The sequence below is a fragment of the Coenobita brevimanus genome, chromosome 14 (assembly GCF_032717465.1).
Source record: "Coenobita brevimanus isolate Jiangsu-jjx chromosome 14, ASM3271746v2, whole genome shotgun sequence".
Taxonomy (NCBI): domain Eukaryota; kingdom Metazoa; phylum Arthropoda; class Malacostraca; order Decapoda; family Coenobitidae; genus Coenobita; species Coenobita brevimanus.
In genome coordinates, this window is record NC_136967.1 from 9286797 (window position 1) to 9314581 (window position 27785).

A 27785-nucleotide genomic window follows, 5' to 3' on the forward strand; every position below is an offset into this window, starting at 1 on the left:
AGAGACAGGATAAGGAACTGGTGAAGAATATTGAGTATAAGGAACAAGAGGAGAGGGAGAAAAGTAAGAGCAGAGAGGAAGGGCTGGAATCCACTGCAAACGATGAAGGGAAGGACAAGAACGCAATGACGAAGGAGGGAGATAAGGAGAACGATGAAGGGAAAGAAAAGACAGATACCGTAAATGACAAGGAGAAAGAAGGTGAAAGAAAGGAAAATGAGAAGACGAAAGACAGCACGAAGGAACGAAAGCCAAGTAGTGAAATGCCGGCGAAGGAAGACGGCGCACGGCAGCTGGAGAGCAGAAAGGAACAGGAGGTCACGGGAGAGAAGAAGAAAGCAGAGAGCCCAGAGAAGAAGAAGAAATCACGAGAGGTAGAGGAAAAGAGGGGAGAGGGGAAGAAAGAAGGAACAGCACATGAGACAGACAAAGAGAGGAGCAGAAAGAAATCGGACCAGCATGTAAGCAAACCTAGAGAGGAGGAGGAAAAGATTGGAGAGAGAAGTAAGGAAAAGAATGGAGAGAGAAGTAAGGAAAAGAGTGGAGAGAGAAAGGAGGAAAAGAGTGGAGAGAGAAAGGAGGAAAAGAGTGGAGAGAGAAGTAAGGAAAAGAGTGGAGAGAGAAGTAAGGAAAAGAATGGAGAGAGAAAGGAGGAAAATAGTGTAGAGAGAAGTAAGGAAAAGAGTGGAGAGAGATGTAAGGAAAAGACTGAAGAGAGAAGTAAGCAAAAGACTGAAGAGGGAAGTAAGGAAAAGAGCGGGGAGAGAAGTAAGGAAAAAAGTGGAGAGAGAAGGAAGTCACGCGGCGAGGAGATGGGAGGAAGCAAGCACAGAGATCCATCGGGCAAGAAGAAAGACAGGGAGAAAGACGGAGAGAGAAAAGGAGAGAGGGGGAAAGGAGAAAGAAAAGAGAGAAGGATGAGCAAGGAGAAGGTGGACATAAACGGAGCAGGAGTAAAAAGGAAGGAATCAGGAACAGAGGAGAAGAGGAGGAAGAAGGGAGAAGACAAACCCGCGGTGAAGAAAGAGGGAAGGTCTAAGGATACCGAGAAGAGGAAGAAGAAGGATAAGGAAGGAGGGAAGACAGTCAAGGCACAAGGCGTCCTGCACATTAAGAAAGGGGAGGTGAGTGTAGTTACATTCTTTAATCCCTGAATCCTTTACTTTTATATATATAAATTGTGTGTGTGTGTGTGTGTGTGTGTGTGTGTGTGTGTGTGTGTGTGTGTGTGTGTGTGTGTGTGTGTGTGTGTGTGTGTGTGTGTGTGTGTGTGTGTGTGTGTGTGTGTGTGTGTGTGTGTGTGTGTGTGTGTGTGTGTGTGTGTGTGTGTGTGTGTGTGTGTGTGTGTCTGTGTGTGTGTGTGTGTGTGTGTGTGTGTGTGTGTGTGTGTGTGTGTGTGTGTGTGTGTGTGTGTGTGTGTGTGTGTGTGTGTGTGTGTGTGTGTGTGTGTGTGTGTGTGTGTGTGTGTGTGTGCGCGTGCGCGTGCGCTTGTGCGTGCGTCCGCAGCTAGAGAGTGACTTTTCGAAATGAAAGTTTTAAAAACTTGCATTACCCTCTTTACAGCTTCAGATCTCACTTAAACTGAATAAGGATTAACATAACCTGATTAAAGAAAGATGAATATGATAAAAAATAATGTCACGGTACTGAAAGGATTAACTTGACCTGTATCTAATGAATGAGGGTGAGATTTGGAAGATTCCTGTGTTGCTGTTTGCTGATGATACAGTATTGTTGAGTGAAGATGAATGGGAGTTGCAAGGTTTGGTGAATGAATTTGGGACTGTGTAGGAGGAGGAATCTGAAAGTTAATGTAAACAAATGTAAAGTTATGGTGTTTGAGTGGAATGAAGTCACGGAGTGTGCAGTGAGGTTGGATGGTGAGGATATGGAGAATGTGAGTTCATTCAAGTACTTGGGTAGTGTGATGAGTAAGGATGGAACTTTGGGGGATGAAGTGCGTGAAAGGGTACAGCAGGGAAGGAAGGTTGTTGGTACACTGAAAGCAGTGATGAGAAATAGGGAGGTGAGTATGGAAGTTAAGAAGTCACTGCATGATAGTATTGTGATCCCTACCCTGACGTATGGAAGCGAGGCGTGGACCTTGCAAGAGGGGAACAAATCTAGAGTGAGAGCAGTGGAAATGAGTTACTTGAGAGGAGCTTGTGGAGTGACGTGGAGGGACAGGTTGACGAATGAAGAAGTGAAAGAACGTTGTGGGGTGGATGTGGATGTGGTTGAGAAGATTAGGAGAAATACACTGAGGTGATTTGGACATGTGAAGAGAATGGAGAATGAAAGACTGACTAAGAGGGTGTATGTAGGTGAGGTGGAGGGAGGGAGAGGGAGGGGTAGACCGAGGATGAGGTGGAGGGATGGAGTTGAAAGGTATATGAGGGAGGGGGGGGGTGAGTTGGGGGAAGGGTAGTCAAATGGTGGGTGACAGAGCGACTTGGAGGCGTTTTGTCTGCGGCCACCCTTTGCGGGATTAGGGCGTCGGGCTATAGACAGATAGATAGATAGTATTATTGTGTTATTCTGTCTAATCCACCATGATCATTTCCTCTTGTCCCCTTCACTCCGGGAGGCCCATCCATATAAAATAACCGTAGCATGAATAGACTGAATGACATTAACTTTATAACTCTTCGTAAAGCTCTCGTAACTTTACCTTCATTATTTTTCCTTCATATCAAATAAGCTTTTCGTTAATAGAGGTTTCCCTACAGCCTAAGAAGGTCGTCTGGAAGCAGTAAGAATACAATTTGACACGTCCTCGTACTGAAGGGGCTAATAATTGCTTCATTAACAGGCAAAAAGAAAAAGCTCAAAATATATAGTACCAGATGCTTTGTAACTTAATTTCTGCACTAAGCAAGTTCTGTTTCAAAGTACCTGATAAAATGGTACACAAATAATGGCAAATTTATGTATGATTCGTGATTAAGAGAAAAAGGGGAAGGATTATTTTTCATTATTATGTTAAGGAATTATTTTTTTATACAGTTATACCTCTTGTTATAGATAAAACACTGGATGAGGGAAAGGAACTGGAGAGAGAGAGAGAAAGAGAGAGAGAGATTCATATTTACTATCATTTTTTGTGTTAATTCTTTACTTAATTTTCTGTTATGTGTAGAAAAGAAATGTTACGGACGAAAGTATAGGGGAAAACATCAGAGGAGAAATGGAGGAAGGAAAGAGAGACTATGGAGGGAAGAGAAGAATAAAGAGGAGGGGGAGAAGAAAGGAAAAAGACTGAGGAAGGAAAGGAAAGTTGGACAGAGGGAGGGAGAAAAGGAAGGAAGGGAGGAAGTGAGAGACAGGAAAGAAATGAAAGTAGGGAAGAGATATATGGATGAAGAGAGGAAAGAAAGAAAAGGATATGAAGAGAGAGAGAGGATAGATAGGAAAAAAAGATGAAAAATGAATAAGAGCTGAAAAAGGAACATCAAAGTCAACATTTACTATGAAGATATGACATTTTCCTTGAAGCAGCGTTCAAGAAAATGCTAACAGGAAAAGAACACGTATACAAAAGTGCAGTTGTGATGGTGTGATGTGGTGTGGTGTGGTGTGATGAGGGAAAATAAGGATTAGTGGGATAGAGAGAAAGAAGAGAGAAAGGAAAGAGCCAGAGGGGGGGGGAGAATCGAAGTGTCTGATTAGATGGAAGAAACGAAACGAAAAGAGGGAAGAAAGAATGGAAAGTAGAAGGTAACAGAAAAAACGAGACGGAAAAAGGAGGAAATGGAATGAAAGGAAGACATGGAGGTAGGGAGGAAAGAAATTGAGGAAATAATTAAGGGGACAAAGAAATAATAAGAAGAGTGAGGATTGAAAGGGATGGATGGATGGAGGGAGGGAGGAATGAAAAGGGCAAGAAGTAATGGCGGGGAGAAAAGAAACTAAGGAAGGAGAGTGTGGATTTAGCGGGAAGGGGTAGCAAAACGAGAAAGTATAACAATCGCATGGAAATTAGGAAACTGTAATTTGGAACCATATAATTCGACTGTAAATGTACGAAGTGTAAATATGGCCACTTACATGTAAACATATCCACGTGCCTAAAAACACTGCCACGTGCATATACACACAGAGTTCGTTCGTCAGTACTGAAAGATTAGTAGCCTGATTAGATATGCTTCGGCTGATAAACACCTTCACTATAATGACGTGTGTGTGTGTGTGTGTGTGTGTGTGTGTGTGTGTGTGTGTGTGTGTGTGTGTGTGTGTGTGTGTGTGTGTGTGTGTGTGTGTGCATGAGCATTTGTATGTGTAAGTCTAATAATGGGCACAAAGGAGGAGTTTATCAAAATTTTTATAAGCGTCACAGGCGTACTAGGGCGTATGAGAGTAGTCTGTGCTTCAATGACTGATAGTTTTTCATCGTTATCGCCACTACTGTTGCTGCTACTGATAGTCTCAAGGGGCACTACATATGACTTCACGAAACTAACACAGAGGCAGAACATAAGGAGCTCCCCTCTCGGAATTAAACTATACTCACTTCACTCAAACTTGGCTTAGATTTCGTCCTTCTTCACCTTATTTCACGAAACTCTGTGGCTGAAGGAGACAGTGCTGCAACTTTACCCCCTTTCCATAGCACTTCTTCACGACTAGCACAATAATCAAGTGCTAATCTTTTTTTAAATGTGAACATTCTTGATGGAGAGATGGCAATTTTAAACCAAGTTAATATGAAGAGAGTATATGATTTCAACATCTCGACGCAAGAGGACACTCGTACGTTTTGTACTCCTATGTTTCTCTCTCTCTCTCTCTCTCTCTCTCTCTCTCTCTCTCTCTCTCTCTCTCTCTCTCTCTCTCTCCGCTTCAGTTTCTGTCGTACGGTACGCAACTGTCTTATATTGCACTCGGTTCACTTTACTACTTCACACACTACTGCATTTCATAATTCAATTTTTCCTGCTCCCCTTTATAGAATATAGTCTATAATAAGTGATCTAAAATGATGATGATTATGATGATTATTATGACGATGATCATGATCGTGATGACGATGGTGGTGATGGTGATAGTGATGGTGGTGGTGGTGATTGTGGTGATGATAACTGTGGTGATGAAAATGATAAATGTTAATGAGGATGAAAGCAGAGATAATAATGTTATTTCCTTGGTTTTCATATGATTCTGAATTTTATACTGGATAAGCTACAATAAATCTGATCTCTGTATCCATGGCAACCCCTTCGCTGCGACAAATGCGCCTTCGTATCTTATTCAGGAACACATGTCTGTTTTATTTAGCTGAGATTAATCCTAGAAGAAAAATATGTACATTTTTGCCACGGTTGACTGACGTATGTATTTCAATGACAGAGAGAGAGAGAGAGAGAGAGAGAGAGAGTGGTGGTGGTGGTAGAGTGAAAGGATGTGCGTCAAGCCTCACAGGAAGCCGAAGGGAAGGGGAGAGGGGAGGGAGGTGGGGGGAAGGGAGAAGGGAGGAGACTAAGGGAAGAGGGGAGGGGGAAGGGTAAGAGGTAAAAAGGGAAGAGGATAGGAGGGAAGGGAACGGAGTATGAGGATAACGGAGGGGAGGTGGGGAGGAGGAAGAGGGAGGGGCTGGAATGGAGGGGAGGTGGGGAGGAGGAAGAGGGAGGGGCTGGAATGGAGGTGAGGGGAGAGAAGAGAAGAGAGGTGAATGGAGGTGAGGGGAGAGGAAAGCGATGAACAGAGGTGAAGGAAGAGGAGAGGGGGTGGAGGAAAGGAGATGGGAGGACAGGTACTAAGAGAGTGGTGGAGAAGGAGGGATGGAAGTGGAAGTAGAGGGATGGGAAGGGAGGAAGGTTAGTGAAGAGGAGATGTGAAAGATGCAGGGGTAGATGGAGACTGGTAGAGGGGGAGGGATAAATGTGAAATGATAACACAGAGGAAAGACAAAAAATGAGGTAATGGAAAGTGAAAGAGAAGGCAAAGAAAGACATTAAGAAAAAAAGGAGGAAGAAAGAGTAAGGGGTATGATGGTAGAGGAAGATGAGAGAAAAAAATGGAGAGGGAAAGTCAAACAGAAAACTAATAAAGGAAGGAAGGAAAAGACAGAGAGGAGGAAATGGGAAAACAATGAAAGAGATTGGGCGAAGAAGGTGGAATAAGAGAGATGAGGGAGATAGACATGAAGGAAAGAAAGAGATGAACAGAAGAAATACGTAAGAGAGAGAGAGAGGGGGGGGGGAGGCAAAAACAGACAAGAAAAACAGTAAGGGTTGTAAAAGAAACATCAAAGTCAACATTTAATATGAAGCTACGACATTTTCCCTGAAGCAGCGTTCAAGGAAATGATAATAGGAAAAGAATACGTTCGCAAAAGGACAGCTGTGGTGGTGTGGTGTGGTGTGGTGTGGTGGAATTACTATGAGAAGTGGGTCCAATGGGGTATGTGGTACTGTGGTGTGGTGAAGGTATACTGCATGCTGTGGTGCTGGTAATGTGATGTGGTGTGGTGCGGTGTGATGAAAGAATATTACAGTGTGATGTGCTGGAAATGTAATGAAAACGTGGTGCAGTATGGTGTGATTGTAGTGTGGTATGGTGTTGTGCGGTGTGATGTGAACGGCTAATGTAATCGGGCGTGGCGGTGGTGTGATACAATGTGGTGTGATGTAGAAAGTAATTTAGTAGTTTCGTGGTATGGCTTGGTGTGAAGTAGTGTGCTGTGGTGTGGGGTACAGTGACAGTACAATTCAATAGCAGTATGGTGTGGTGTGGTGTGGTGTGGTATGGTGAGTGTGGTGTGGTGTGAGACTGTAGTTTAGTAGTAGCATGGTGTGGTGAAAGTATGGCGAGGAGTTGTGTGACGTGGTGTAGTGACAGGTAGCTTAGCAGTACTATTAGTGTGACTAGGTGAAAGTTTTCAGTGAGGGAGACAGTGGTATAAGTAACCGCAAATATGTCATGCGATAAATAATACCTGATCTGGTGTGTTCTGCCTGGTATAATTATAGAAAGTGTTGATATTAGAAAGTGTGACTCGTGTTGAAGATATGAAGGATGTTTGGAGTGTGGTGTTAGTGTCATGAATTTTACTTCAGCCGTGGATATGTTAATAGAGTGAACGAGTCAGTGAGTGAATGATAGTGTGAGTGGTGCGTGAGTGAGTGAGTGAGTGAGTGTGAAAGTGTGAGTGTGAGTGAATGTTAGGTGTGACCAGTGCGTGTGTTGGATATTGCTCACCACGCTTTCGAGAAATATTTCAAACATCCGCTCGTTTTCTGCCACTCCTGTTGTACTACTCATTCTCTCTCTCTCTCTCTCTCTCTCTCTCTCTCTCTGAGACATACTTTTTGACTATCATATTCATCTCGCTGTTATTTTTGCCTTCATTTTCACCCATTTCTTTCAATGGCAATCATTTTTGCTCGGAATAACTCATATTTACTTTCCACCTGACAAAGCCAGAGGAGGGTGTTGCTATCACTGGAATCAATAAGTTAGAGTTGGGTGGCATGGCGGCTGGCCGGGCGCAGAGACTTCTTTCCGGGCCAGAACTAGGAAAGTATTCACAATAGAGTCATGAAATTTCACACAGTTATGTGTCTTATAGTGAACTGATGCCTTTTGATAGGTAGAATGCCGTGTCTTAATTGATGCCTTTTGATAGGTAGAATGCCGTGTCTTAATTGATGCCTTTTGATAGGTAGAATGCCGTGTCTTAATTGATGCCTTTTGATAGGTAGAATGCCGTGTCTTGTAGTTTTTTTTTTTTTATAGTGAACAAGTAAAAAAAAAAAAAAAAAACAGATTTCAATGGACCTGCACAGGGAATCTGAAGGGCCTAAGTTACGTGTTCTGAAGGCGCTCTCCTTACACCCACCTTTAAAAGAAAATATTAGGGGGAGGGGGGTGGGCTGTTATGCGTTTGGTTAGGTGTGCAGGGAGGTGGGGGGGTATGTGCTTGTTCAGATGGAGGGTTGCAACAGCGTAGCGTTGCCTATGTGCTCCCACTCATGTTAGTTCTTTCTCACTACATCCCTTCCAATTCGTCCTCTCTTATTTATTGTCCCTCTTTCTCACTACTCATTCATTCTCTATGGTATGTCTTTCACATTCGCTGTCTTACTGTCAGTCATTCTCTCTCTCTCACTGTCATTCATTCTCTTCAAGTGTGGTTCATTCTCTCTCACTCACGTTCTGCCTTGTCACTGAACTCTCTCATACCCTTTCTTTCACTGTCCCTTATTCCTTATCGTTTATGCTTTTCCTCTTCACGACACTCCCATGGCTACGCCCGATTTTTTACGGATGTGAATTTATAAACATTTCTGGGAAAATTTAATAAATGGGTGTCCTTGTTGTATTTGTAAATGAAGAAACTATGGAAGGTTAGCCAAAATGCAGAAGAATACCTTAGTGTACCTTAACCAGTGGCAGAGTTAATATGGAAAGGTATTAACCCTTTTGACGGCAGAGGTTTCCTTCAGGTAAATATAAGCATGTGGAGCTAGCCAGAATAAATGAAATCGTTAGCATAGATTATACTGTTTTTTTTACTATAACTTGGCTCAGATTTTCCCCCATTTGCAGGTTACTGCACATAGCTCGGTGGCAGAAAAAAACAATACTACATTTCTACATCCTTCCACTTCACTCCTTCTTGACTATAAGCTCGTGTTAATCTGTTGTTACTGTTCAAGAATCAAGATCGAGAGATGCCAATTTTAGGCCAAGTTAGAGTAAAATGAGTATAGTTTTCATCAGTTTCCACCACCAAAAGCTGTACATTCTTCATTTGTGTTTTCTGTTAAGATTCTTTTTTTAGATACGAAAAACTGCAAGTATTTGGGTGCATACGTGATTTAATAACACAGACCAACCTCGCCATATAATCGACAGTTGTACGGTTGTTCGCTTATACGATCATAACATTTTGATATTCTTTTCGATATACGATCGCCACTTTTACATGGAGACTATATGGAGAAAAAGACATGGCAGACCGGCACTGAATTCCGTGTTATCGCTAAGTAAAGGATATCCCGAACGTTGGTTGGCAGACAAAACTTATTCCTTTGTAATCATCACTAGCTGACAGCACTCCAATCGCTTCACCACAGTAACGTTTGTCTGTAGTCTATTGTACCTCCTGCCATACGAATTTTTTTTTTTTCCGCAAAATTTATTGGAATTAATGTTCACGCCTGTAGCCATGTATAAAATTTCTCAAGTTATTTTTGCCAATAAATCATCCAATGGTGCAAAATTACCAGTTGAAATTTTTTGGACCCCCACAATTCATTTTCCTGGCTACGCCCTTGGTGAAGGGGTTAATGAAGGCTGAAGCTAACCTCATCAGCTCGAAAAGTCTCTCATAAATTTACTTAAGTCATCTAAGGGTGGCAAAATTATAATGAGAAATTTGCTGTGGTAGTGAAGTGGCTAACCCTTTCAGCCCAAGGACGGTATTTTGTTATTTATTTACTTATTTATTTATTTATTTATTATGCCACATTCCAATGATATTATAACTACCTGGGCGAGTTAGATACGGCCTTCATTAACACTCTGACTATTACGCGTCTCTCCCAAGTTGAATAAAATGGTCTGGTGACAGCAAGAGTAACTACAAGTATGTTATCGCGCTGAAGGCATTAAAATATTCACTACGAGAGAGTAATTTTTATCTTTTTCGTGCTGTCTCCACTAGATTTTATTCAACTTGGGAAAACTCTGAACTGGAGGGGTTAGGTGTAGCCTGCATCACCCGATCCCATACTAAAGCTTAAAAAAACCGTGGAATAAAATTATCTAGTAGTAGTATGAACAGAAAATACGTTACCGCAATAAAGGAATCAAAGTGTGATGACTTTTCTGTAAAAAAAAATAATAATCAGTCTCGTCCCCACAACACAAGGACAATTTGTCGCATTCTCATTGGCAACACCCTTATCTCAGTTATTTATTTTACACACTACACCTTAAATATCATTGCCATGGATATTTTTCGAATACAATACATACTTTTCAGCGAGTTGTGCAAGTTACTACCTTGGATAAATTTCTCCTTACTACTAAAGCAATATGTGTCTATGTCAACACGATGAAGATTTTTTTTTTTTTTTTAAACATAGGAGAGCCCCCTGATGGTAAAAGGGTTAATGAAGACTGTATCTAATCCATTAAGTTAAATAAAGTATATCACAGGCTAAGTTAAATAGATTGCAGATACCTGGATTAATATGATGAATACGTCCAATGGCGGAAGGGATTTAAAAAAAAGTGAAAAGCACACAAAAGATTAAATGTCCTACGGGATGGTACGAATTCTTCTCTGCCAGCAAAAACACGATTCTGTGTTTATAAAGGCACTGTCGAGTTATTTAATCTCTCGGTCTCATATACCTTAACATAATCGTGTGAAGGCAACGAACACGATGAAAAGAAACGTTACCGAACTGAAAAAGTAGATGAAAATAAAAAACTTTGCTTGTGTACGCGAAATTGTCAGCTCTCCCCCCCCAAAAAAAAAAAAAAAATCGTGAGCTCTGAAAAAAAAAAATAATAAGAGAAAAAATAAGAACCTAAATAAAAGACGTTACAATGCTGAAAAGACTACAGAGCGAATAAAATAAAACTTTTGCTTGAGTCCCTGGAATCGTCATCTCCTTAGACATTAAAGCCCAACATCCCACAGACCCATGCCTTAAATGGATGGGGGGAGCTTCTCGGTGCGGGTGAGTAAGAGACGAGGCTAGGTGGAGGAGGGAAGCGATCGCGTGTTGTGGTTATCTTCCCTCCTCTTGCCTCACTCAGCCCTGACGTCGCGCACCTTCCGTATAGTTTGTAAACATTGGGAGGTCGGCTGGGAAACAGGCGGCCTCATCTCAATCATTCACATCCTCTTCTGATCGCTTTTACCTATGTGAATCGCGTCTATAAAGAAAATGCAAAAATAAATACCAGTATGTGTAGATGATTAAGCCCTTTAGTCAGAGAGAGGGGGGGTTAATCATCTACACATAAGGGGATTAATTTTTGCATTTTCTTTATAGACGCGAGAGGCACCCAGTTTCTTGCTGCAGCCTCCACAAACCCACAACATCCACTATACTACATGGCAGCACATCCACCCACACCAAGGAACATCAAAACAACACCCAGCACACGATACCATACACAAATACTATCATCTCTCCCCCTTCGCCCACCTTAGACCAGCTTCCAGAAGCATATCCACACTCAGATCATTCGCCGCTCCATTCAGTCACTTAAAGACAACACACAGCTGCATGCACGGCCTCCTGACATACACACTTCTGAATCCTATCTCCCTCGTGAGGACAGGGTCCACCTGGCCAGGCTGAGATGTGGGCACCATCCAGCCCTCTTAAGCTACCAGAGGAGGCTGGATGACTCCGTCGCCGATGCCTGTCCAGGATGCAACACAGCATCCCATACTATTAAGCACGTTATGGAAGACTGCATTGCACACAATCACCTACGCCAACAACACAACATACTGTACACTCTTTGAGAGCTCTGTCGGAAAACCCGGTATCGGCCATGGCCTTCCTAAGGGTCGCGGGGCTGTTCGGCCAGACTGCCTAAGGAACAACTACTACTACTACTACTACCCCTTTACTCAGATGATGCACAAGGTTACCCGTAAATGCACACTCATACGTAATCACAATTGTTACCTCTTGGCAAGAAATATGTATCACTTTTTTTTTTTCGCATCCTCATTCTCCGTCTCTCTTCCCCAGCGGCCTTTCGCGTGGTGGAAGCGGTACTACTGCGTGCTGGACGGTAAGCTGCTGACCTACTACCGCTCCGAGCAAGATTACCAGGCGCTGCAGGGCTTGAAGGGCTCCCTGGACCTGGCCATGCTGGAGAACATCAAGGTCTCGAAGCCTGGACTGATGAGGTCTGACTTCCCCTTCAAACTGGGAAGGAGGAATTTGTCGTCTGTGGCGCTGGTAAGAAGGGAGGGATGTAAGATGGGGAGGGAGAGATAGTAGGGAAGACTAATAGCAAGAGTTTATAACGATTATGATAATGATCTCTGAATATTTTTTCTGCGTATTTCTGAAGCTTTCCCCTACTTTTCCTTCTTATTTCCTCCACCTGACTCCCCTCCCCTCCACCACCAGGCAACCGAGACGAATGAGGAGAGGGAGCACTGGATGGAGGCGATGGGGGAGCTGCTCAACCTGACCACCAGCCACTCAGCAGACTCATCCCCTCGAAAACCATCCACCACCTCAGAGCAGACCGTGAGTACAGGCAGGGTAGTAGATAGGAAAGTAAACAGACAGACAGGCAGGCAGACAGACAAAGAGTCAGGCATATAAAGACAGACTCAGACATATAGATAGACAGATAGAAAGATAGAGGGATGGATAGATGGATGGATAGATAAAAAGTGAACTCGGTGAAATCTGGTCTAAAGCTGCGAGAACCATGTAAAGAGGTCAAAAAATAATAAAAATAAATAATTGCCATAAATAAAGTTGCTAAATCGATACGGGTAAAATGAAGTGTTAGATTTACTTTGAAATTTAGGAAAGGCTGTTGAGGAAGGAGAAAACATCGATGAATAATAATCTGAGTATTATTTTAAAACGAAAAAATATATATATGTACTGGCGGCTAGGCGTGTGAGATAGATCCAGGATTCCAGGGGCTTGAGTGATTTAAGAATGAAGGTGTGGCCCATTTCGCACGCCATGCTGCTGCTATAGTTCTTTCTCCTTATCTTAGTCATGGTTTTCGTTCTTTTGCTTCTTATTTTACGTATTTTAGTGACAGTATCAGATAACGCTATGACTCTACATCCTTTTTTTTCATGCCACCTCTTCGTGACTAGCATCGTACTCTAGTGTTAATCTACTGTTAAAACGGAGCACTGAGGATGGAGATATGACAATTTATGCCAAGTTAGAACTGAAAAAGAGTATTTGTCCCACTTTTGTACTTTTTCTTTCCGTGTTTCTGGATCCTACCTCACCCTTTCATTTCTGGAAAAGAGGGTCAGTATATAATGGTGATGGTGATGATGTTGATGGTGGTGGTGGTGGTGATGATAATGGTGATGGTGATGATGTTGATGGTGGTGGTGGTGGTGATGATAATGGTGATGGTGATGATGTTGATGGTGGTGGTGGTGGTGATGATAATGGTGATGGTGATGATGTTGATGGTGGTGGTGGTGGTGATGATAATGGTGATGGTGATGATGATGCATAAGCAGTGGAAGAAAGAGACCTTGTATGAATCTATAAAAAAAAAAATGGAAGATACCTTGAATACAGATGTAAATAAATGAAGAGAGCTAAATAGATTGATCAATAAATTCGACAGACGGAAAATCAAGTATTACATTTAATTTAGAAAGTTAAACAGCGAACAATTAGGGCCAGAAATTTTCATCCATAGACCACAAAAAACGCGCTTTGTTTATTATACTTATTTACTTTTTATTTTTATTTTTATTTATATCGCTGACACAACAATGGCAACTGCGCAGACCGGACAGTCGATCATTTCCTGCGACACAGAAACTAACATGCATTAATTAAAAACAACTTGTATATCATGTGTTGTATTTCTGATTTATCATGTTTTATCTCCGGCAAAAGTTCCGTTTCCACCGCTGATTTTCTGTTCACGGGCTTTGAAAATAAATCTCTTGAATCCCCAGCAAAGAATACCGATGACACTAACTTCTGGCCAATAAATTAATACCTAAATAAATAAATAAATAAATAAATAAAAAGTTCACCATTTAGTTGCCACGGATTCACTAGACTGATCTTTACAGTACAGTCCCTGGGGAGAGACGCAGGTAACATTATTTTTGCTGCCGATTATACCCGGAAAGTATCGTATGAATCAACAAATCCCATAATATTTAAGACCAATAACAGTGATTAACCCATTCACTACTATGAAGTCTTTTATTTAGTATTTCTGCAACCTCCAGACGATTTTCTTCGAGTTAAGAAGGAACTCTTTACTTGCCGAGTAGTTAGGGAGGCCAGTATATAACGCCTGTGATGGAAGTTTTCTCTCCTCAGATGCTTAAACTCACCTGAAGGTATAAGCAAGACGTCATTGTGCTAAAGGGGTTCATTAAATCTGATATGACACCTTTATTACGAGCGAGGGCAAAGCCTTCGCGAGTCTAGTCAAGTAGTGGCATTTTCAACATAAGAGCTGCCCGACGCGGCCCGGCCCGACCGTAAAGCTTTTGAGCTTATATCTTAGCAGCTATAGGGCCAGTCACTGCATGGTTCGCACCATTTGATAGCCCAATTCTTTAAGATTTGTTTTTGACAGGTTTTATCACGCCCAGGCGGTGCACGTGGCACGTGCCACGCGCCAAGTATGTAAGTTTGTGCATGCGCGCACACAAACATACATACATGCATACATACATACACAAGCGCACACGCACGTATGCACACATGCACACACATTGTCTCTATCAGTCTGTTTTTATATAAGTGCCTTTACCTCTCTCTCTCTCTCTCTCTCTCTCTCTCTCTCAGTTGATAAAAACGTCATGCGCATATCTGGATTCCATTAGTGTGTTTTCTTGTTTTGACGATTGTCGTCGTTGTTGGTGCTGCTCTAAAAGTGGCGCTGTTATCAATTTGTGCACCCCGCCATTTGATTTCCTGCCTCTCTCTCTCTCTCTCTCTCTCACCCTTATATCGTCTTTTCAGAAATTCGCCACTCTGCCTCACCCCTCGACCTCCAAGCGTCACTCCTCCTCATCTTCTTCCTCCGAGGACGAGAGGAGGATGCCGATAAAAGAGGAAACGAAGGAGAAGGAAGAGGAAGAGGAGGAGAAGGAGGAGGAAGAGAAGGAAGAAGAGCCCCATCTGATAGCACCAAAGAAAGTGCCCAAGGTCCCTATCGGAGTGCCCCTCATGAAGGTTAACCTCCAGGAAGTCAAACTCAAGAAAGTGGACAAGAGAAAAGAAGAGGAGGAAGAGGTGGCGGGGGAGGTATGTGACATGGAAAAAAAAAATGGCGTTATTCGTTACCTTTTTGTAGTCACGACAACTCTAGCTCTAAATTTCATCCTATGCCATACGATTTTCTTTTTTAACCTAGTGTTTATACAGGTCTCATTAACCTCTCAAGATCATGATATCTGTAGTATTCTATTCCAGCCAACGCCAAGCTATGTCATTCAACCGAGTAAGTTACAGGACGCTGAGGATTCTAGTACTGTCACTACAAACCGTCTCATGCTTAGAGACAGTGCTGCTGTTTTATTCCAGCTAAAACCAGACAATTGTATCCTGTTGAGCGTGAGGTCATAGGAATGCTAACTCATTTTACTCTGATGGTCTTCCGGCACAAAAGAAGTACAGATGAAAGTGAACAGCAACAGGCTTGTTCGTCCTTTCGAGGCTGTTTGTTAAGGGGAAACTTATACCTATCAAAACAATTCTATGAGTTAAAGACAAGGATAGAAAATCAGGAAGGCTTCTTCCTGCCCACCCAACTTTACATTTCAATGTTCACCACCACCTTTGGCTCTCCTCTCCTTTCATTGATCCACCTGGTGAACTAGCCTACACTTTTTCTGTCCTTAATGACCTAGAGCAGCTTGCACAGCACCCTACCCGTATCCCTGACCGCCTTGGAGAGAGCTCCAACATACTTGACCTCTTCCTTACTATTAATCCTTCTGCTTACACTGTTAATCTTTTCTCTCCGTTGGGCTCCTCCGATCACAACCTTATCACCTTAACCTGTCCTATCACTCCGGTACGGCCTGTGGACCCTCCAAAGAAAAGTCGTCTGTGGCACTTTGGAGCTGCGGATTGGGAGGCCCTCTGGCAGTACTTCTTGGATTTTCCCTGGAATGATTATTGCTTCCATGGCCGAGAGCCATATGAGTGTGCCTTGCACATTACGGAGGTTATTCTCTCGGGCATGGAAGCATACATTCCTTTCTCATATCCTTTGACTAATGCAAGAAAGCCTTGGTTTAATCACGCTTGTTCTAATGCTGTCCGCAACAAGGAGAGGGCCTATAAATGGTACCGGAGCCAACCCACCACTGAATCACATCTTTTATACCTTTCTTCCCGGAATCGTGCTAAGTCTGTTCTTTGCTCTGCTAAAAATAATTTCATCCGTACTAAATGCTCTCAACTCTGCAACTCGAATTCTTCCCGCTCCTTCTGGCACCTTGTCAAAAACCTTTCTAACAACTTTATCTCCTCATCCTTCCCTCCTCTTTTCCACTCTGATGGCTCTGTAGCTATTTCTTCTACTGATAAAGCAGATCTCTTCGCTCAGATTTTCTCCTCCAATTCCACCTTAGACGATTCCGGTGCTGTTCCTCCATCACTTCCCGCCTCTGACTTCCTCATGGCTGACATTAAAATTTCTTCAGCTGATGTATTTTCTGCCATTGCTGGCCTCAGTACTGATAAGGCATATGGGCCTGATGGAGTCCGTTCTGTTGTTCTCAAGAACTGTGCTTCTGTGCTTACACCCTGTCTAGGCAAGCTCTTTCGCCTTTGTCTATCAACTTGTACCTTTCCTTCTTGCTGGAAGTTTGCTCTCATTCAGCCAGTCCTAAAGAAGGGTGACCATTCCCAACCCTCTAACTATCGTCCAATTGCTTTAACATCCTGTATCTCAAAAGTTTTCGAGTCAGTTCTTAAAAGAAAAATTTTAAAGCATCTTTCCTGTCACAACCTACTTTCTGATCGTCAGTATGGGTTCCGTCAGGGACGCTCCACTGGCGACCTTCTCACCTACCTTTCAGACTCCTGGTCATCCTCCTTTCGGGACTTTGGCGAAAGCTTTGCCATTGCACTTAACATCTCTAAGGCTTTCGATCGAGTCTGGCATCAATCTTTAATTTCCAAACTGCCCTCTTACGGTTTCTATCCTTCTGTCTGTGCCTTCATCTCTAGCTTCCTTTCTGGTCGTTCTAAAGCCGCTGTTGTAGACGGCCATAGTTGTTCTCCTAGATCTATCAACGGTGGTGTTCCTCAGGGCTCTGTCCTATCACCAACTCTCTTCTTTTTATTCATTAATGATCTTCTAAGCTGTACATCTAACCCTATCCACTCTTATGCTGATGACTCCACCCTTCACCTTTACATTCGATTCCCGCAACGTCCATCTCAGCAGTTACTTCAACAAACAAGGGATGAAGCTATGGCACACCTAATGTCTGACTTGGCTCGTATCTCTGACTGGGGTAAAAATAATCTGGTTGTTTTTAATGCATCGAAGACTCAGTTTTTACACCTATCAACCCGACAAAATCTTCCACAGGTATACCCACTAATGTTTAATAATATTCAGCTTAATCCTGCATCATCCTTGAACATGCTTGGGGTTTCATTTACTCGGGACTTATCTTGGAAAGATCATATTACATATCTTGTAAAATCTGCTTCCAAGAGATTAGGTGTGCTATGCCGACTCCGTTCCTTCTTTACCCCTGCACAATTGTTGACTCAATACAGGGGTTTTTTCCGCCCCTGTGTGGAGTACAACTCTCATGTGTGGGCAGGCTCCCCACATACAGCTCTTCTCAATAGGGTGGAGTCAAAGGCTTTTCGTCTCATTAACTCTCCTCTTACTGACTCCCTTCAACCTCTGTCTCTTCGTCGCACTGTTGCATCTTTGCCTCTTTTCTATCGCTACTTCAATGGTCACTGCTCATCTGAACTGTCTGCATACATTCCTCCACTTCTACGACGGGCGCGTAGCACCCATCTAGCAGCAAAACTCTCATCCCTTTTCTGTCCAACTCTCTAATGCAAGAGTTAACCGTTACTCACAGTCCTTCGTTTATACAACAGGTCAACTCAGGAACTATCTCCCTCTGTCTGTGTTTCCTGCTTCCTGTGATCTCCAGTCTTTCAAACGCAGTGTGTCCAGGCATCTCGAAATGATCGGATCTTGAATTTGGCTCTCTCTGGTATATTGTTTCTCTCTTGGAAGGAACAACTATTGCGGGTTCGCGGCCTTTGGTCCCTTCTTCCTCGCAAAAAAAAAAAAAAAAAAAATCCGCATTCGGCAGGATATAATGGAGTCACCATGCGGCATAGAAAAGCTGTCATGAAAATTTCTTATAAAAAGGGAACCGGAAACATATTCAACACCAACTTAGCCTAAGGAAAAGCAAGAAAAACTCGATAATATAGAACATATAATTATTACTTACCGATGCTGTTTTGCGGTTGTGTTCTCCAGGCTATGAACTGTTATATATATATATATATATATATATATATATATATATATATATATATATATATATATATATATATATATATATATATATATATACTTAAGGAATAAATTATTCAGGAGCGAACCTCTTTATCTGGGGGACTGAAATTAAATTATTATCCAAGCGATTTTTAAACGTTAGTATCGTATCACAGTTTACTACACTGAAGGGCAAAATGTTCCATATTTACAATGACTACTGAAGAAGAAATGTTTACCTTCATGTGGCTGGTATAGCTTGGCAATAATTTTATGACATTACTTCTAGTTTAATTCGATCGATCTGTTGTGAAGTAGTTTTCGACAGACATATTATCATATCCTTTGAAGAGTTTAAATACTTGAATTAATCCACAGGTAACTCGCTCAGTTAAGTAAAAAGATTCAGCGCTTTAGTCTAAGAGTCCCTAGTATGGTTTATTTCACAATCTGAGTAAAATTTTTGTCACCCTTCGCTTTACTCTATCAAGTTTCGCATTATTATTATTGTTTTTAAATACGGTGACCAGAAGTGGACAAAAGACTGTAAGTGTGGGCTTACTGAAGTATACATGGTGAGGATATTTTCTTATTTAAAATCAAATGTTCTGCCTATGAATCTGATTATTTTGTTACTCCTCTTGACAGCTTCCGTACACCGCTTTCTTCGTTTCAGATCATTTGTCAATACAATTCCTAAGTCTTTTTCGTAATTTCTATTATTAAGGTGAATATTAATCATAGCGAAAATGGCTTTTTTAATTCTGCTTACGATGTTTATCACTTTGCATTTATTAGTGTTGAAATCCATCTGCTGTGCAGGGTTATATCCAAGGGGTGGTTAGGGTTTATTGTTCACGCAATGGCACTCAGGGATGAGTGAGGCTGGTCACTCTCACCTTAAATGCCAGGACCAACTTGCCTAGCCCCGGGCTTCTACGCTTCTCATGGGGCAACATAGGATTAGATGATGATGATGATGATGAAATCCATCTGTCATGTTTGGGCCCAGTTGATCGAGGTTGTCTGCTTCTATAAGAATAAGTTTACTCTGTTACCTCTTTAACTAATTTTAATATTATGAAAAGAAATGGATATTTTACAATCTGAATCCATCAATACTTGTGTATATACTCGTGTGTGTGTGTGTGTGTGTGTGTGTATATATATATATATATATATATATATATATATATATATATATATATATATATATATATATATATATATATATATATATATATATATATATATATATATATATTCATATATATATATATATATATATATATATATATCTATCTATCTATATCTATCTATCTATCTATCTATCTATATATATATATATATATATATATATATATATATATCTATCTATCTATCTATCTATCTATATATATATATATATATATATATATATTAATAATATCTATGTCTATCTATATATATCTATATCTATCTATCTATATCTATCTATCTATCTATCTATCTATCTATATATATCATCCATCCATCATCCAATCCTACATTGCCCCATGACGAGCGTAGGAGCCGTAGGCTAGGCAGTTGGTCCCGACATTTAAGATGACAGTGACCAGCCTCACTCATCCCTGAGTGGCATTACATGAGCAATCAACCCCAACCACCCCTTGGATATAAACCTTCACCGGTTCAATCCGATTGGAGCGCAATAATTACCCACTAAACCACCAGGCGCCAAAATTTGGTTATATGGTTACCACCCAGCGTAATAAATGGTTTCCTGGTGTACAGGAAACCATTTGGCTTGTCACTCAGTGTAGAGTCACCCACAGGCTGAAGGAAATGGAAAGAATGAAGGAAAGAAAGACAGAAGAGAATGGAAGGAAAGAAGGATGAAGAGGAAAGGGCAAACACCCGAGAGCAGCACTACATCGAGTGAGTGGATGGTGAGCGCCCCCACCTAGCACAATATATACAGTATATATATATATATATATATATATATATATATATATATATATATATATATATATATATATATATATATATATATAAACACTAGCATCCAACACTGAGCCTTGTGGGACTACCATATAACATCTTTCCTGTCGCTTTCTTTTCCATTTCATACGACTCTTTGTTTACGTTTTGTTAATTCCGTTATCGATCCACCCGAGCATTCTGCCTCTGAACTTAGCGCCTATAGTTTCTGAAGGACCCTTTTGTTTGCACTTTGTCTAGGGCCGTTTGAAAAACGTGAAAATGTCAGTGGATTTGATATCATCATATATTTTAAATATATTATTAAAAAACTTCAAGAAATTCCAATTCAAGATCAATCATTCCGAAAACTATTTTGTAAATCTTTTATGAGATTATTTGTTTCTGAACATTTAACAAACATGTCCCTGATAATATTTTACAACAATTTGCAAGCTACTGATGTTAAGCTAATAAGATGGTAATTTTCCGGTAATAGTTAACTGCCTTTTTTAAATCCTGGTGCTAAATTTGCTAGCTTCCACTCAAACGATACCTACTTCTAAATTACTCATTAAATAGTTTTAGCTAAAGGCTTTAAATTTCTTTACTACCTGTAGTATACGTGATGATGTTTCATCTGACCCTGGTGTTTTATTCCCATTAAGTTTATGATGCAAGTCGTACACCATTCTCCCTAAAAGTAATGTCGATAATTGTGTAACCTTTTTCTGAAAGAAAGGTTAAGAAGCTACACGAATTGTATTGCATTTTTTGCTGCAAATACAGATGCAAAGAAAGTGTTAAGAATTTTAGCCCTCTTGTCTCGTCAGAATGCTCTCACGTGTCTGTGGCTAGCGGGCCTGTTGTTGGTGCAAATTACCTTCTTGTTTGTCTGTACCTGAAAAGTTATTCTGAGTATGATTTACTCACACTAGCAACGCATGTTCAAAGCTTTTCTTACTTTGTTTATATACGATATTGATTTATTTTTGCTTTCCAACAAAGTATCATCTATTTTTAGCACTTTGAATATTTGTGGCATTACAAAATTTGTACGCAAGCTTTATTGCTTGCAGGCAATGTGTTATCTAAGTTACACCATTTGGGTATAATATTTTTAGCAGACCGCCTGTTGTGCATTAGAAAACATAGCTTGAATTTATTCAGAATTTTCGTGAATAATTTTAATTCATCACTGGTATCTACTGTTCGAACAATGGAATTCTAGTCACACTTAAAATTTCCTTTAATCTTTTTTATTTTTTTAATTAGCTTTCTTGTAGTCGGGCACTTTCTCATAACTAGCCTTAACACTGACTTCACTGAATTTAGCTTTAAATGTAACAATACTGTGATCATTAGTTTTAAATTTTTCTTATACCATAATATGCTTTGATGCGACCAAAACAATACCTACTATGTTTCCTGCTTGTGTTGGATAATCTAAGACCTGACACAAATATTTTTCTTGCAAGTTGGTGTATCGGTCTAACCCTGTGTGCAAGGACAATGCTTCTTTGGCTACTGGTAAATAAAAATCACTCAAGAGTACAAAATTGTGGTTCTTACAAATTTCAGCAAATTAATTGTAAACTTGCCAGTGTTTATGGACTGTGCTGTTAGATTATAAATTAACCCTAGTAATTTTTTTACAGTACTCATTTCTATCATTGTTATAAATCAAAGGTTTTGAAATAACGACTGGATGAAATCCTACTTTAATGCATAATAGTATATACTGCTACAGTTCTATTTTTCTTTTCACTATTGAAAATTTTTGTTTGGTATATTGTACTGTACAAAAAAAAAAAAAATCGTTGTTTGGTACTAATCCATGATTTCGTTATGTCAATAACATCGTAATCTTCAGCAAAAGATGAGCCTCTGAATAAAAAAAAAAAAAGAAAGAAAGAAAAAAAAAAGCAAGCTACAGTATGTGAAGTCATGAAAAGAGTTTTAACGTACTTATCTGTATTAATCTGACTACGGCTTATGATGCCTATGGTCACATGTCTATACGCCTCATGTGGTGAGTGAATTGAATCAATGCTGCATCGTCCAAGAGACGACCGAATCTTGCAGAGCCAACCAAATTTAAGTGAAGACTGTCATGTGACAACAGATCCCGTTGGTCGTAGAAATTATTAACGAACACGACACCCTCTTGTACACGCAGTGACTTGACACAATTATTTAAACTGAAAGCCTTACTGTAAAAGGCTTTCTCTGCTGCAATCTTGGGGAGTACGCCTGAAACTAGAATGTTACTAGTTTTTGCCTTGTAATGCTAGATCATCTTGAACTGCCCAGGAGACCCACAGACTGGGTCCGTACTATGTCGTTTGTTCCTGCATGAATGATGAAAAGGCTGCCATTGGACACCATCAGTACCATCAGTAACGGTACCCACAGCCTCGGTTATAATTATGACCCAGCCATTTACTTGGTGCTTTGTTGCAAAACTCCGCAAGCTGACCACGGACGACAGAGTCCACCACCAGTCGAGCCTCATGAGCCTTTCCTCCATGATCAGCTAAAATCTGATTTTTCGCGTTCTTGCTGCTGCCCCACGCTTTCAGTAAGGTTAAGAGTCACTTTGTACTGGAAGTTAATGAAATTTGTATCTGACCTTTCCAGATCGATAAGTCTCTCAAAAATTGATTAACGCCGTCTGGAGATAGCAAGAATAAAATACAGTGGGTAAGTTGCACATGATCCTTTGGAAGTAACAAAAACAAGGAAATAAGTCACCTAAATTATGAGTTAAAATAATATCCGGTCCAGGTCCAGTTATGACTAGTCAGGTCCATTCATATTCATTTAGGTCAGTTTAGTTAATTCTATTTTTTCCAGCCGTGTTCAAAAACCAAGCAGGTCAGTTTTCAACTATTTCAATCTTTCAAAACTTTCAGGTCCTCCCAATCGATTAGGATGGACTTATCATTCAGCGATTGTGTACGCACATACTTTTACACGTCCGTAGAATTGAGATGACATAGAGCATAGTCATTCCTATTCTGCCTTTCCTATAAGAAACTCCATGCTTGTTCTTTCTAACAAGCATATGGTTGTATCTATATTTTGCCTCTCGGTTTAACCGGATGGTATGGTCGATGTGGAAAGCCTTACTCTTTTCTATGCTTTTTCTCTTACACGTTGGTTATATTTTAGTAGGATTAGTACTTTATCCAGCTGATAACCATGTCATGGGGCAACAGAGCTCCTGTTCTCTGTACTTTCTATGTACTCTTATGTACTCCCTGTGTACTTATGTGGGCAACCTGTGGCCCGCAGACCCGAATGCATCCTCCGTGTGGCCCGTTGAATTATTAAATTATATTAATTTTTGCCTGCAACTCAGATAAAATGTGAGCAACAGAACGGTTTTAGTTTCTGGTGTACCAAATTTGGCACATAGAGCTACCATATATACAGTTATGATGTTCACTGAATTTAGAACTTAATTGGCGTTTATATTCTCAGCTTAGGACTTCAAGAGGTCTTAGTTCTTAAAATGAAGTTCCAAGGCATTCCGATCAAGAAAATGTATTTTAAAGTATTCTTAAATGATCAATACCAAAACCTCAATGCATACAAGGAAGACGATTGCTGTTTGGGAGCACTTTTCTCATGGATGAAGCTTAAGTCCACTCACAGATTTCAGATCACAGATGAAAATTACGAAAATAATCTAATAACTACGGCATCACACATTCATCCAGTTTTGACCGGCTTGTCGCAAAAATCCAAACCCAAGAGTCATCTTTAAAAAATACCAGTAGTAATACTGACCGAGGTGGAATAAGTCTTCATTCTTCTTCGCTTGCAGTATGAATCACTGGTAAACAACTGTCAGTTATTCGTGCACCTTTCTATAATTACTGTACATCATGTAGCCACGATATTCGTTCCGCAAAGCAAGGATAGGATTTCATTGCTCAGTAATACAATACACATCACTGACCATCACGTAACTGTATTATTATTTGAAAACATAAGTTATTAATATTGACTGCACATAATTTATATTTATATGTTTCTAGCTGGCAGTAAAAAAGAAAAAAAAATCAAAGGAAAGTGGCCCGCAGACAAATATCAAAATCACAAAGTAGCCCATGCCTGAAATAAGGTAAATGTAAATCAGTTCGGATCATCCCCACGTAGGAATGGCTTTCTGGACATGACAGCTACGCAAGTCTTTCGAATCCTCTCAGGTGCCTTCAGGTTGGGGTCGTGCTCTCGACGGCAAACGCCAAAATCAGCTGCGGCGGTGCAGTGACTGTTGAGATGAATGTTTAGGACTTTAGGTGCTTCAGGCCTGCGTGGACTGGGCTGGGTAAAATTATGTGGTAGCATTTGATCAGAGAGAGAGAATCAATGAAAAGAGTATCGAGATCATTGAAGAGTAACGAGATCAATGAAAAGAGTATCGAGTTTATTTAAAGGAGTATCGAGGTCAATAATAAGGAGCACTGAGACCAATAAAACATTATTGAGATCAATAAAGACTTAAAGAGTATCAAGTTAAAAAAAAAAAAAATATCGGAGTGTAAAGAATTGTCTCGTGTCTTCCATTCACGAAGCGGGTCTAACAAGCACTTGTTACCCTATTTAGGCTTTAGACTTAAGGCATTAAATCCCTTTGTGTCTTGTATTTAACATTTTACTTTTTTTTTTTTTTCAGAAGGCTGAGGTCAAAAAGACAGGGTGGGGCAAGTCAGATTCAGACACGACGAGAGGAGGCAGTTTGGAGGAAAGAACACCATCCCCGGAAGAACTGTTCGGTGTCAAGCTGAAGAAAATCCAACCCAAGAAGGAAGGTGAGGGGAAGGAGGAGGCCAGTGAGGGAATAAAGGAGGAAAACGAAAGGAAAAAGGAGGGTAAAGGAGACGCCACTCCCACCAGCATGAAGCGAACAATTAAACAACCCGTCATTCCCCTCAACACCACTGGCCTCCTATCACGTTCAGAGGTACAGTCACCTAAATTGTCTCCCACCACTCAGAAGCGAGGTAACACGGAGAGGAAGAAGTCTCCCTCGCCGACCATTCCCATCTCCCGGAGCGTCCAGGCCCTCACAAAATCGGTTGAAGAAGTTAAAGACTCCAACAAGGACGTTCTCTCAAATACCACAGCTACAGAAAACGGAATCTCTTCGGCCGATTCAAAAGGGAAACAAAAGCATGCTGTGACAGAGCTTAAGTACTGTGACGTTGTAAGTCTGAACGCCAATAATGAAACCGTAACACCAATACCTTATGAAGATGAAGCAACTACGGAACGTCATGACAACTTTGCCGCTGATGTAGACAAAAGAAAAGAAAGGCAAGGAGAGGTGAAAGAGACAGGAGCGGACAGCAGGAAAAGTCCTGTATCGCCCCTCCCTGCAGTCTCTGTCGTGGTGAAGTCCGTCTCTGATGATAAGCTTGATCACAAGGATTCCGATGAAAATATATTGAAGAAAAAGGAGGCCAAGGACGCGGAGGCACAGATCAACGAGACCACAAGCACGCCACAAGAAGAAAAACAAGATGAAGATCTGAGCGATATGAAAGACAAATTGACTGATCCTTCATCCTCTCCAGCTCTGTCTCCCAGTTCGAACAAGTTTTGTACTCCGTCCTCTCACACTTCGCATGACTCCCCTCCTCCACCCACAAAGAGCTCCTCTCCGACCCCTCCCGTGAATACACAGAGCGAATCTGATTTAAAGGAATTCGAGGAGTTCAACAAAACGTGTCTAGAAATGGAAAAAACTTCAAAATCTGCACCTGTTTCCGGGGGAGACGAGGCTGCTGCTGCTCCGAAAAAGTTTCCACAAGGGACACCGACCCCTCCTCCCAGCCCAAGGGGAAGAAAAGGGACCAACGACAGCTCCGGTTCCTCACACCACTGCGAGGGTGAGGGCGGTGACAGAAAGTCTGGGAAATTTAAGCTGTTCAGGATGAAGAGGTCCAACAGCAGCGTCGGCAAGGAAAAGAAGGACAGCGGAGAGGAGAGGGAGCCCAAAGACAGAAAGCGGAGGGGCAGCGCATTCGCCAAGATCCTGCACGGGATTACGCACAAAGAGAAGGTCATTAGGCCAAGTGAAGATGGGACGGAGGAACCAGCAGGTGAGGGAGCGAAGGAGAATCAAGACCACGGCACACACCCTCACCATGCACCTCCTCTTGACCAGGATGTGGAACCTGCAGTAGCAAAAGTGGAACCATCTACGCCAGCCAGCCAGGAAGAGGAAGACGAAACCCAACCGTCAACCAAAATATCGGAAGATGACCTGTTCAAAGCCGTTTTAGAATCCGTTGCAAACTCTGGCCTTGACGATATTGTGCTGCGACGTGAAAGAAGCCAGAGCCGAGAGGGACTGAGGGGCAGTAATTACAGCTATGGCTCCACCTCCTCCCGTGAACAGGAGCCAGCGCCCTCCATCCCGGAGAAGACAAGGATAAGAGAGAAGTCCCCCATCCATGACATCCCGCAGAGCAACCGACCTGTGACCAACGTGCATGCCCTCCTTGACGAGCAAGATGGAGCGGACGAGATGAAACCTGTGGACGGAATGATAAGCGTGCAGCAGATCGAGGACATACTATCAGCAAACGAGACCAGAGACAAAAAAAGGAACTCTCAAGGAAGGCTACACGGACCAATACTAACGGTCCCAAATTCTGACAAGGGATCCTTGGGTCAGTTAGGAAATGATGACAACTCCCGCCGCCCCTCGTACATTTCCCTGGTCAGCACGGAAAGCGACGAGCCTCTGCCAACCACCAATTTCCTGGAGTGCGACAGACGATCCTCCAGCTCCAACAGCCTTAAGACTCGTGAGTCAGACAGCTCCGGGTCAGAGGAACAGGAACCGCCGCCCCCCATTGCCATCAGAAAGCACTCACGCCCTACTGAGAGCCTGACAGTGGGCAACCGCGTGAGCCTGACCATGCCGGAGTTCACAGTAGTAGAGGAGGACAGGGCGGGCAGTTCAGACACGGAAGAGAATAAGGAAACCGCATACCTTAACACACACACTCAAGACGGCACTCTGAACAATGATGGCGACGGAAATGATTGTAAACTCAGCGTTGCTGGAAGCTCAGAAAATGCACAGAACAAAGTACTGACACAGGAGACCAAAAATAGTCAGGAGAATAAAAATCACCAGTCTCAAAGCGAAGACGACAGTGAGAAGGATGAGCGGGACGACTATTTCTCCGTGATAGGAGGAGGAGGAAACCAGAAAGAAGACGAGGTTTTGCTTCGACAAAGCCTGTCCGCCGCGACGAACCCGGTGCGGACATCCGGAATCGTGGGACTGAGGGAGTACCTGAAGGAGGAGCAGGGGGAGGAGGCCGAGGGGGAGGTCAGGTCGGGGATCAGTCGCCTAGGTCACAGTGTGGCGGTGGAGAAGCTCAAGCAGACCTCGGGAGAACTGTAGCATCACCCACAACACATCCACTCAAACACACCTCGGGAGACCTGTGATACAACACGGTCACTCACGCACAAGAGCCTCGCACAATAACAGTCACTCAGGCAGACCGCGAGAGAAGTGTGACACAACAACACAGTCGCTTGGGTGCACTTCGGGAGAACTGTGTCAC

At 41.8% G+C, this 27785-nt stretch overlaps 1 protein-coding gene across 1 annotated transcript; it reads left to right on the forward strand.

Annotated features, from left to right (window-relative positions):
• The first annotated feature begins 355 nt into the window (after positions 1-355).
• On the forward strand, positions 356-27785 carry LOC145418187 (uncharacterized). Its single transcript, XM_080286693.1, has 6 exons — positions 356-662; positions 810-1124; positions 11727-11939; positions 12114-12236; positions 14691-14975; positions 24872-27785. The coding sequence occupies exons 2-6, from the start codon at positions 813-815 to the stop codon at positions 27617-27619; spliced, it is 3681 nt and encodes a 1226-aa protein (XP_080142819.1). The 5' UTR covers positions 356-662; positions 810-812; the 3' UTR covers positions 27620-27785.

What these genes read in the sequence shown, in the direction of transcription:
- LOC145418187 (XM_080286693.1), top strand. Translation starts at nt 813, where the DNA reads ATGGGAGGAAGCAAGCACAGAGATCCATCGGGCAAGAAGAAAGACAGG. An exon ending in TGCACATTAAGAAAGGGGAG is followed by an intron (nt 1,125 to 11,726) that starts GTGAGTGTAGTT and finishes TCTCTTCCCCAG; the next exon opens with CGGCCTTTCGCGTGGTGGAA. An exon ending in ATTTGTCGTCTGTGGCGCTG is followed by an intron (nt 11,940 to 12,113) that starts GTAAGAAGGGAG and finishes CTCCACCACCAG; the next exon opens with GCAACCGAGACGAATGAGGA.